Source organism: Mytilus edulis, chromosome 1 (genome assembly GCF_963676685.1).
Source record: "Mytilus edulis chromosome 1, xbMytEdul2.2, whole genome shotgun sequence".
Classification (NCBI taxonomy): domain Eukaryota; kingdom Metazoa; phylum Mollusca; class Bivalvia; order Mytilida; family Mytilidae; genus Mytilus; species Mytilus edulis.
Window position 1 is genome coordinate 14,971,341 of NC_092344.1, and position 11,344 is coordinate 14,982,684.

Consider the following 11,344-nt stretch of genomic DNA (forward strand, 5'->3'; position numbering starts at 1 on the left):
CATGGTGGCCATCTTGGTTAGTTGGCCGGGTCACCGGACACATTTTTTAAACTAGATACCCTAACAATGATTGTGGTTAAGTTTGGTTAAGTTTGGCCCAGTAGTTTCAGAGGAGAAGATTTTTGTAAAAGATTACAAAAATTTACAAAAAATTGTTAAAAAATGACTATAAAGGGCAAGAACTCCTTCAGGGATCAACTGCCCATTTTGGTCATGTTGATTTATTTGTTGATCTTACTTTGCTGAACATAATTGCTGTTTACAGTTTATCTCTATCTATAATAATATTCAAAGTAATAACCAAAAACAGCAAAATTTCCTTAAAATTACCAATTCAGGGGCAGCAACCCAACAATTGGTTGTCTGATTCTTATAAAAATTTCAGGGCAGATAGATTTTCACTTGATAAACAATTTTACCCCATGTCAGATTTAACACCTTGATGATTGTGGCCCAGTAGTTTCAGTGGAGCCGATTTTTGTAAATTTTAACCACAACGGACGATGATGGACTCCGGACACAAAGTGATGAGAAAAGCTCACTTGGCCCTTCTGGCCAGGTGAGCTAAAAACAGTGAAAAACTGCAAAAATTGTACATTTTTAAGGGGAAATTCTCCAGAGCAGATTGGCAAATTATTTTCAATTTTCAGAGTAAATACATCAAAGTCTGCTGATCCTTTTTGTGTGTATGCTTCTAACCTAGCTCCTGCAGTTTTTGTGATAATAGAAAACAACTGCTAAAGTTTTGAGAGAAAAAAAATCAGTATCTCAGGGCCAATAACTCCAAAGCATACAGTACGATTCATATTTAATTTTTAGGGTGCATATGTCTGGGTGTGCTGATGAATTTTGCACTTTATATTTTAATCTAGCTCCAATACAGAACTTCTTTTGGCAGTTTTGTCATATTAACAACTAAATACAGTGAAGAAAGATTGCAATTTATTTCAACATTACAGCTGCACCAATGAGTAAATATTTGAATGTGGACATCTTACTGTTTCAGTACAGAAAGGCAATACAATGACTTTAGATATCTACATTATCCTTGAACACATACATTTAGCATCTCATCTTGAGACAATGTACTAAGTAAAAAAGTTGACAGTTCTGTTGGTCTTCTTATCATAATTAAAAACATTATGTTCCTGTTCTCATAGGTGGAGACACCAGGATGACACCATCACCACGAACAAACAACATTGGAATATTTCTCTTTGTGGACTGCAAAAAAAATAAAGATTTGAAATCAAAAAAATAGAATAACAAATCAAATTTCTTGCAAATACAAAAAAAAATTAAACAATAGGTACAATTTGTAGATAGGATGATATGAGAATAATTTGAACACTTAAATCAGTAGGGTGTCGGTTGACAGCAGGGTCAAGTCGATTGACTAAAAGTTGTTTGACTACTATCTAAAAGTATCATGCAAAAACTAAATGTAATCTTAATGAAATGTAATGCATATTCTAAATGTAATTTATGTATGGATGCAGGATCTGCTACCCTTCTGAGGCACCTGAGACCATGGTCACATTTTAAGTGGGATTTGTGTTTCTCAAGCTTTAGTTTTCTATATTATTATATAGTGTTTTGTAGACTGGTGTGTACCTTTTCATTGTTTGTTTACAATTCTCTTCGACTAACAAGTTTTAGAGGTTGGAAGTTGATGAACAAGTTGTAAATGATAAAACTATTAATACATTGAATTTATATTCAACAAAAAACTTACTTTATATATTTCTTCATAAGTTTCTTCATCAATTTCCACTGTTGTAACAGTTTCTTCAACATCACCCATTATCATGTTCAAATGTTGATCATATGCCTATAAATATATAAAGAAATTTCTTCATAACAAAGAAAACCATATGTTTATTCTTTTTACTATTATACATGTAAAATTGACTGTATACCCACTGTAAATAAGTTTCCATTTGGCATTAGGGAATACATGTATAAATGATAATCTTGATTAGGCTTTTAAATGTGTTACCTTTTTTGGGTAATACATGTATCAACTGTCTCTGGATTCTTATAAATCCTTGCTTTAAAATATTCTAGTTTTAGTGTTTCTGAAGAAGGTAAATCTCTAATTCAAATTGTTTGTTCATGATTGATTATGATTGTTCATTTGTAGTTGAACCTATTCTTACAACAAGTGAATACACCATGAATTACTTATGTAATCTTTTATGAAAAAAAATATTTCTTTTGATAGGAATGGTAATTCAAAAACACACTATATTGTACATTGTAACTTAAATATCAAAGTATAACTTATCATCAATTAATTGCAAGACATTGGATAGGATCTATATAATGATCACTTCACTGTACTATTATAGTTTGATCTGTCAAAGTTAGTGATAAACCTTTGAATAAGTAGATATCAAGTCATGTCAATGTGGTGCAATCTTTACCCAAAAACAATAACAAACAAAATTAGAAAATTAGGAGTGGAGATTCAGACAAGGCATTAATTTGGAGTTGCAAAACTACTAGATAGGTTATAAATATTTTTCTCAACATAGTGTGAGTATAATAATACTTATAAAGATATTTACATGAAGCCTTCCTCGAAGTTCTCTCTCATTTCTCATCTTGACATAAATTCTTTCATCTAAACTCAGTCTAATAAGATCAAGTGGCTCTTCCACATTTTGCACTGGTACTTGCTAAAATAAAAAACACATACATGACATATACAATAACGGTACATTCAATTACCTGAAAAATTTCTGAAAATGTTCATGGATAGGATGTAATTGTATAGAATGTTATGATCAATGCTATATATTTTGTTTATCAAAAAGGTAGTGATCAGCCTTGGACGTTTAGATATCAAGTCAGTCCTATAAGGTTTTGATTGCATTTTATGCCATCTTTACCTAAAACAGGAAAACAACAAGAATTATGAGACATATTATGTATAGATGATGAACAAGAGATGTAAATATAAATTATAAATAACTCAATCACATAATAAGTATCACTTTTGGATACTGAAAGAGTTAAATCTCAACAACGAGAAAGTTAAAGTCGTGAAAATTGAACTTGACCATTATTTAGTTGGAGAAAACAACAGATTTAAATATTTTGTCACAGCTTTTTTATGTTAATGACATACACTGTATGGCAGCCCCTGCCCTCCATAAATCACAAAATGAATAACTGATTTTATCTTTGTAAATCCAGTTAATAATTACCAAACAACTATTTAGAGAACAATTGAAAGCCTTTTAAAGTTCTAAAATAATTGATAGAAAGGAGCAGGGCTTCCAAAAACGGTCATATATTCCGGACATTTGTATAATGTCCAGTAAAAGTCCAGCTGGGCAAAGCATGAAACGGTCATCTACTTTTTAGTTTTCAAGGCTTTTTCCGTAATTTTAACATAATTCATGATCTTCTTGACCATGTTGACCCAACCTTTTGTCTTTAACATCCACAAATTCCTAGTCATAAAAGTGACATGATGATTAATTACTATCAAAACAACCCCTACTTCAATACTTTCTAATTTTAATCAAGGCTAATTAGTTGTTGGACAGCTGAAATTTACCTGTTCAGGTGACAGGTAAACTATTTTCAGTACCAGACATCGTATAAATTGATCGGTCTATTCACAATTATTTTCTTACATTTCAGCGGTTTGTATCTGATTGATTTAATCCAAAAGATTAAAATTATAAGAACTTAGTTTATTAACATGATTTGATGAAAAAATTAAAAAGGTTTTAAATGAAAAATCTTCAATACTACTTTGTATGAAATAGAACATGTGTGCCATGTACATGTACACAGGTGGGAAATTTAATTATGCATCCTACATTTCTTCAAAAATGCTCAAATTATCATTGATACCTATATCTAACTTTCATTTCAAGTTTTTTGTTGAAGAAATAACGTGGAAAGAGCTTCTTCACTCAGTAGACTTGTGCTTTGTAATTAAACGTACACAGATTTTTATGGTCCATGTTTTACCATTGCCAAATCAACATCCAGTTGTAGGAAAATGTCATTTTAAAAATGAAAGTAAAGTGTTTAAAGGGAAATCACACTATTTATACTACTAATAATAAATCATTGAAATTTTGCATGTAGACATATCATACTTATTACAATATTTTAGTCGAGAAAAAAAATTGGGGTCACCGATGTTATTTTCGAGATACATGTATGACGTCATCAAAAAGTAAAGAATCGCGTTATACCGAAATAAAGAAAAAGCACTCTAAGTTGCTAATTGAAGGCAAAATTATTGAACAACGATGTTTTACTGATAAAACTAAAACAGTCAATTGTAACTTTTACCTTATACACATTTATTTTTCTCAGTTTTCTTATTTTTCAGGGCCTTTGAACATTTCCCGCCGTTTTTAATTTCGATTTATTATAGATTTTTCTTGAAATAAAAAAAATCTACTAATGTTTTTTCCTTCAAACTTCTGCATAAGTTGCAGCTTTAGGGGAAATTTTAAAACCATAAATAAAAATGGGGGGTCACCGATGTTTTAAATCCGCTAAAACGGAAACAATCTTATTATCGATTTTTGGGGGGAACTATATACTAACGTTATAGAACGACGTTGCTAACATAGGAGCATTTCTTGCAATGCTTGGAACTATTGGGTTGAACTAAACCTTTTCACTACAAAATATAATAAAAAATTTTCAGGGTATTTCGATTATTCATTGATATTTTTATCAATATATCGAAACGTTTAACATTAAATACAGGAACAGTTTATTATAAAGTAATTGTCAAAGTTGAAGTCATCTACATTTTTTAATTGCATTCGTTGTATAGGGAAAACGATTGTCTGCCTCGTGCCGTATTTAAGAAAAAATTTACGGCTTGCAGATAAAGAATCTTCTACTTCGGAAGACTGCAAGTAACACGTTCCATTTAGACTACAAACATAATGAATTCACTAACTTGTATATTCGCACCGGGAAGATAAAACCTGATATGCCGTGTTTAAAAATCCACAGACTCAGCACTTTAAAGGGGCACTAGCTGTCAAATTCATTGTTACCGATTTGACTCAAATTCTCATATTTGGTTTATAACAAGGTAAAATATTTATCCAAACTATCAAAAGTCTAAAATAAACAGTTTACAGAGCATGGGGTAGATAATTTATAGGTTTGTTTCGTGTGTATTTTAGTCCAGACGCCATCTAATTAACTATCGATTTGACCTCAGATGACGATATAAGCGATGTAAACAAAAATAAAGATGTAAACAAAAATAAAGATACGAATAGATTAAACCAACACGTGCTATTGGATTTTTATAGGTCTGTTTGATTTTATTTTATAGATTAAAAATAGATGTTTCTCATTGTTTTTAACCATATACGAATGATTTTATGTGCATCGAATTAGTAATCAAATGATTTACCGTAGTTTCACTTTCATTGTTGACATTCTTTTTCTTTAAATAACCAGTACACGTACAATGCATGCGTTGTCAATCTCTAGCTAGGGGTTAACTTGAAGTTCACATGAATACCGGTTAGAATGATGATGACGTTTTCACTTGCAAGTGAATCAGTCAAAAATTATGTTTAATCGCTTATTTCAACAAAATTAAAGGAAATTGATTGCTAAAAGCAAATTATTATTTGATTATTCCAATTTGATTAATGATTGATCTAAAAAAAATCATACTTTATTTTTCTATATATATCGTAGCTAGTGCTCCTTTAAAAAAAAAAAGCCCTTAATGACACCATTTTCGGAAGAAATTTGAAATTGGTTAACATTTCCGTAATTACACAACGCTCAATATACATATATATATATTTATAATTGAACCAAATTAAGTTCGACTTCCAGCTAGGTAAATTTTTAATTCGAGTTTTATATTGATTTCGAACATTTATTCCAATAAGATTTCTAGTCAAAGCTAGAGTTACACTTAGAAACTTCCGAGTTATACTGTTAGATAGAGTAAAAATTCTGAAAAGAGTACATACACATTTTGAGATCCGATGAAATTAAGAGTAAGACATATTGCAGTTTCTATTTTCTGTTGGTGCAACTCTCTTTCTTTGAAATTATATTGTTTTATCACATTTATCTTTCATTATAGTATATGTACTTTTTTTTGCCAATACTGATTAATGATAGTTGATTTGAAAATAACTGATTGAATCGGTGTGTCAATTTAAGCACTCTCTGCTATATCATATTGGCTTTTTTTTTTAAGAACCAAAGAATAAGAGGTTAATCAGCTACCGTTGTATTAAAAAACTAGTTGTCCTTTTCAGTCATGGTCGGAATCCGACAATCTGACTGTATCACTGTCGACAGGCAAGTGATCACATTATGTGATCTGAACTAGCATTACTAGTTTTTTTCATTGTTTTCATGAATTTTGCAAAATTTTCAGTGGCGAATATTACATGATCATCAGCACAAAACTTTTGTCTATATGAGTGGAATATTCCTTCACCAGACGGACCATTAATGTGTTGGTTACAGTTAAGCAGTACTCTGTGAGACATGTAACTCTACATAAATACATGTGTGTGTGTGTTGAATATTTTTCTCTTGATGGAGACTTTTAAAGCTAATATTTGTTTAGTACGTGTTAAATTTTCATACGCCCGTTTACGGGACGTACATGTATTATGGTATACCGTTGTCCGTCTGTCCGTCCATCGACTGTTCGTCAACATGTCGGACGCTTCAACCAATTGGCATAAAACTTTGGTGAGTTTTTTGTATCTATTGGCGTGAGCTTCCTTTCGACTTTTATGAATTTTAGATTTTATGTTTCCGAGTTAAAGGGTTTTACTATTAAAAAAAGTTTTTTTTAGTTTTCGGACAATAACTCAATAAGTGCTTTCAGCAGTTTTCATGAAACTTTAGTGCATTGTTCATATCGATTGATGTAAGCTCCCTTTATAATTTTATAGATTTTTGATTTTACGATTCCGAGATATGGGGTTTTATTCATTAAAAAGGGGCGATTTTTCAGTTTTCGTACGATAACTTTAAGATGCTTTCACCAATTTTCATACAACTTTGATGAATTGTTTATATCTGTTGATGTAAATTCCGTTTTGATATATATTAATTTCTTATATGACATTGAGAAGTAATGAATTTCTCTGAAATTGTACCACACGGTTTCATATCACAAATTGAGGTTGGGGGTACATGTAATTGCTCCAAACGTTCAGGAATTAGGGTTCAAAAACAAGCATTTTACTAGTTATACTATTTTACAATAACTTGTGTTTGAGTGTATGGATCTATCTAAAATTGTACTACAAGGTTCCACACCACAAAAAGAAGGCTTGGATTGAGTGTGGGGGTAATTGCTACAAGAGGAAGGGGGTGGGCGGGGGTCATAATTTTTTCTGCAAATTTTTGAAATTTCAAATTTTTTGAAATATATCAAGAAGAAATCTCCAATTGCACAATAAATTTTTAAGACCTTCGACCATATTTATTTTGTGTCAGAAACCTATATTGTGTCAAAAATTTGATCACAGTCCAAATTCAGTATATATATCAAGCTTGGGTATTGTGTCCAAACGTGCCAAAACTGTTCAACCTCTGCGGGCGTATCAGGCTGCGCTCAGCGAAGCATTTTATTGTTGTTGGTGTAGGTCATCAATAGTACCAAAATATATAACTATGCATAGTGTTTGATATTCCCAGATTATTTGAAGTCTAGCGGCCTTATTTTTAACTTGTTGGTCCTACAGTTCGCTAACAACAGTTTGAAGAAATACTACAAAATATGATTTTTTTTGTGCCCAAATTATGTTAGCCTGAACAAAGCATTAAAGAGAGATTGAGAATTATGTACAATACAATACGGTGCTAAATTTTCTTTGATTTCGACAGCCAGCAACTGATGTAAAATTTTGGATGATTTTCGTTATTTTATTAACGTTTTTAATTGAATATTTCAATAAATATGATTACTCTACAAATCACTTGTTTTCATACCCCCCCCCCCCCCTCCCCCCCCAAAAAAAAAGTGAGAGGCATTAGATGTCAAAGGAACATTCGGGAAAGATGGACGACACTTGGATAATTTCTGCCGTCACATGTGAAATAAATTACGATTTCAAATAGCACGTCACACATAATTTACGTCCAGTGGCAAGTTTAATGCATACTAGTATTCAGAACTAGAACATATTAATTTTGACCCTGCTTTGTATTAACCCGACAGGCTGCACCGGATAAATATAAATGTGAAATGAGATTTTTGATGAATTATTTATACATGTAGTATAGAAAACTATAGTTATGACGTTTCATGCATGTTATATGAGAAAACGGTCGAAACTCATTGTTCCTATTTACATTCCTCTGTTGGACTGAAAACTACAGATTCCGGAAGTGTACGCTTACATGCTGCTACTCTTGGTCTATTTGTACCCCTCTCCCCACCCCCCCCCGAAAATATACCATGAACTCTACATACCGCATCGCGACGATACGCTGCCAAAAAAAAGTATTTGTCACCGACTTCGTTTTCGAGAAAATGGTCCGAGAGGGTACTAAATCATATTGAATATGCTATGAATTTCCATCGTTCTTAGTGGTGATTATGCATGATGATTATGTGTTTTGTATTGATATGTTCTTTTAATCATAAGGGTCTGGATAGAGGGTCATTCATTTATTAATATTTATTTAGTGTTTCCAATATTTTTTATTCTTTATATTTAAGCTTCATTCTCTAATCTTCTGTTTTTTGTCTTTTATTCTGCAGTATTTGCCCATTATTCTGTATTCCGTAAATTTACCCCAATACAATCAGACCCTTTTTTATGGACACGTATTTTTATTTTAATTATAACAGTTGTAAAAAATATCATATGTTCATTATCATTTCTCCTGCTTTAGTGGAACGTCCCTTCGAGCGGCTCGCTATTTTTTTTAAAATAAGAACTAGCTTTACGACGGACACGAAAACGGCGACGTCATAATACAGAACTTTACGACACTATAGCGGCCCCGATAGCGATGCGTATAAACAATAGTGTGATTTCCCTTTAATAATGTCACTGAATGTCATTTTGCACAAATAAAGAGTGTAAGGCAGATATGAGCACGCTGATGTGCACACTTTGAATGATGCACTGCCAAATTAACAGTTTCATATCAAATTCATATCAAAGTAAAGTTGAAAATGCTTTTTTTTTCTAATCAAATGTCAATCATTGGAATGGCCATCTGATTACCACAATTGCCTTTTAAGTCTTAAGGGATTAAAATCGGAATCAGATATCAAATGTCCGGCTGGCTCAAATATTTTTTGGAAGGCCTGTAAAGGAGCCACTTCCAGTTTAATGGTGTCAAATTTATAGATGTTATCTATATATTTTGGCCTGATTGACTCACTGTACGTTGCTCAATATCCAGTGGCAAATATCTGAATCTTATGTATGTTCAGGACTTTCAACTGAAATTTTCTGGCTCAAACAACAAACTGTATATATCCCCCTTCTTTTTGAAGGTAAATGATTGCTGCCCAACTTGAAAAAAGACCAATCAGGTTACTTAAAATGCTTACCTTTGTCTGTTTGTAAGAGTAGTAATGAATAATTGATTACCCGTACAGACAAATTCCCAAGGGTAATTTTAAAAGCTTTAGAGCACTTAATTACTGACCAAGTGCACCAACTGAAATTATATATACCGGTACAAGAGAAAGGGATAATTGATGTATGTAGAGAAATTGAAGAAAAATTTCTCAAAATATAGAAAATGGATGAAAGTTACATATATACATTCCAAGATTAAAGGAAACACCAACAGGTGATAACAGATATTATCAAACCACTGAAATAGGTAATAATGAAATCACTTATATAAGTGGTACTCCACAATTATTTGGACTACTGTCTATGAGAAGTATGTGTGCTTACAGCAAACAAAACCTGTGTTTCCCATCTGTTGTTAATGTGTGCACTGGGTATTCCCAAGTAAAGGAATGTTGTGACTATTGTATTAAGAGAGTTAATAAAGTTATCATAAGTTATTTCTAGTGTTTAGTATATATATTGAAGGAGTAAATAATGTACATTTTACTTTATGTTATTAGCTGTATCGATAACGTCATATACATGTACAAAAATGTATGGCGCAACTTTGTCATGTATTGTTCAGAACCTAACGGTTGAGTCCATATTATTAAAGCGTGAACCAGAAATGGTACATTTACATTGTATGAGTTCTTAACTGGAAGAATAAATATGTCTAGATTTGTTTATTCATAAGAGTTAATTATTACAAGAATTTTGAGTCGAAGACTCCTATATTTTATGTCAATGTTGGACGTAATGTTTTTCTTCCTGCTTAGAATATTTACTTCCGGTAATTTCAAATAAGTAACAGTGTAATGTCACGTTCGTCATTCCTTGATGTATTTTCATTTCACTTACAGCAAGGCACCCGGGGGTTCCTAAAGGTAAGAAGCAGCGTATTTAGGTGTATGTTTGCCGTTTATCTTATGAATATGGGTCGTAGTTTAGAGGTAAGAAGCAGCGCAGATAGCTGTATGCCTTGCATTTATTTACATTGTCAGTGTAGAATTTAAGATAATCCCATTTGGTCCGTACAAAAATACAAGAGAAAGAATGTTATTTTAGTACCTCCGCCCCATATGTTAATTATATATTGTTTTTCGAATGGATGTATGGAAATATATCTGCTGTACTAGAAGTTTAATACAGGCATCATTTTTACTATTGATTATTTATTCACGCTACCAATGCTGAGAGAGAGAGAGAGAGAGAGTTTTATGAGTTAATTCGTATTTGCTGGCTTTAAAACTATACAAAAACATACATTTTTTGTACCAAGAAGCAGAAATTACAACACCATCTGACAGATGTTTTGTGAATACTAGTTGGTGAGTTAGCAGGTATTTGTTGGGCCGATTATACATGTTAGATATGGGGCGAGTTGTCACAAATTCTATCAATTTCAGTAGTCAACAATCTAAACTCTTATGAAAAGACATTTAGAATAAAGAAATACTGAGAATTAAATGAAATTCGAAATAATTGATTGATTAATTTGAACATTTTTATGTGTAACAGCTTTAGTAAAATTTCGAAAACACATAATTCACAAATTTTCTGGTCGTCCAAACGCACCTGCTCTTGTTCATCAGCCATCTTCGAGTTATTGGTCTGATCTTATAACCCAAAATCTAAGTTCATTTTGTGTTTATTCATTAATAATGTAATTGCGTATAAAGGGTGTATGTTGTGCTAGAATAAAACCACTTAATAATGAAATCATAAATTTATTATGCTGATATAACTTTTTGCATCAAAATCTTTCGAAATTT

The 11,344-nt window shown here is 31.8% G+C and overlaps 1 protein-coding gene across 1 annotated transcript; it reads right to left on the reverse strand.

The window, feature by feature from the left end:
- Window positions 1–924: 924 nt before the first annotated feature.
- Window positions 925–11,253, reverse strand: LOC139510706 (U6 snRNA-associated Sm-like protein LSm3). Its single transcript, XM_071297243.1, has 4 exons — window positions 11,148–11,253; window positions 2,571–2,681; window positions 1,736–1,831; window positions 925–1,224 (listed from the first exon to the last, which is right to left on the reverse strand). Exons 1-4 carry the CDS (start codon window positions 11,166–11,168, stop codon window positions 1,141–1,143), a joined length of 312 nt encoding a protein of 103 aa, XP_071153344.1. The 5' UTR covers window positions 11,169–11,253; the 3' UTR covers window positions 925–1,140.
- Between the last annotated feature and the right edge of the window lie 91 nt (window positions 11,254–11,344).

Coding starts and splice junctions, on each gene's coding strand:
- LOC139510706 (XM_071297243.1), bottom strand. CDS start 11,168: ATGGCTGATGAACAAGAGCAG. Junction 1,832..2,570: donor AACTTCGAGGAAGGCTTCAT/GTAAATATCTTT, acceptor ATATATTTATAG/GCATATGATCAACATTTGAA. Junction 1,225..1,735: donor CTTATGAAGAAATATATAAA/GTAAGTTTTTTG, acceptor TTTTTTTTGCAG/TCCACAAAGAGAAATATTCC.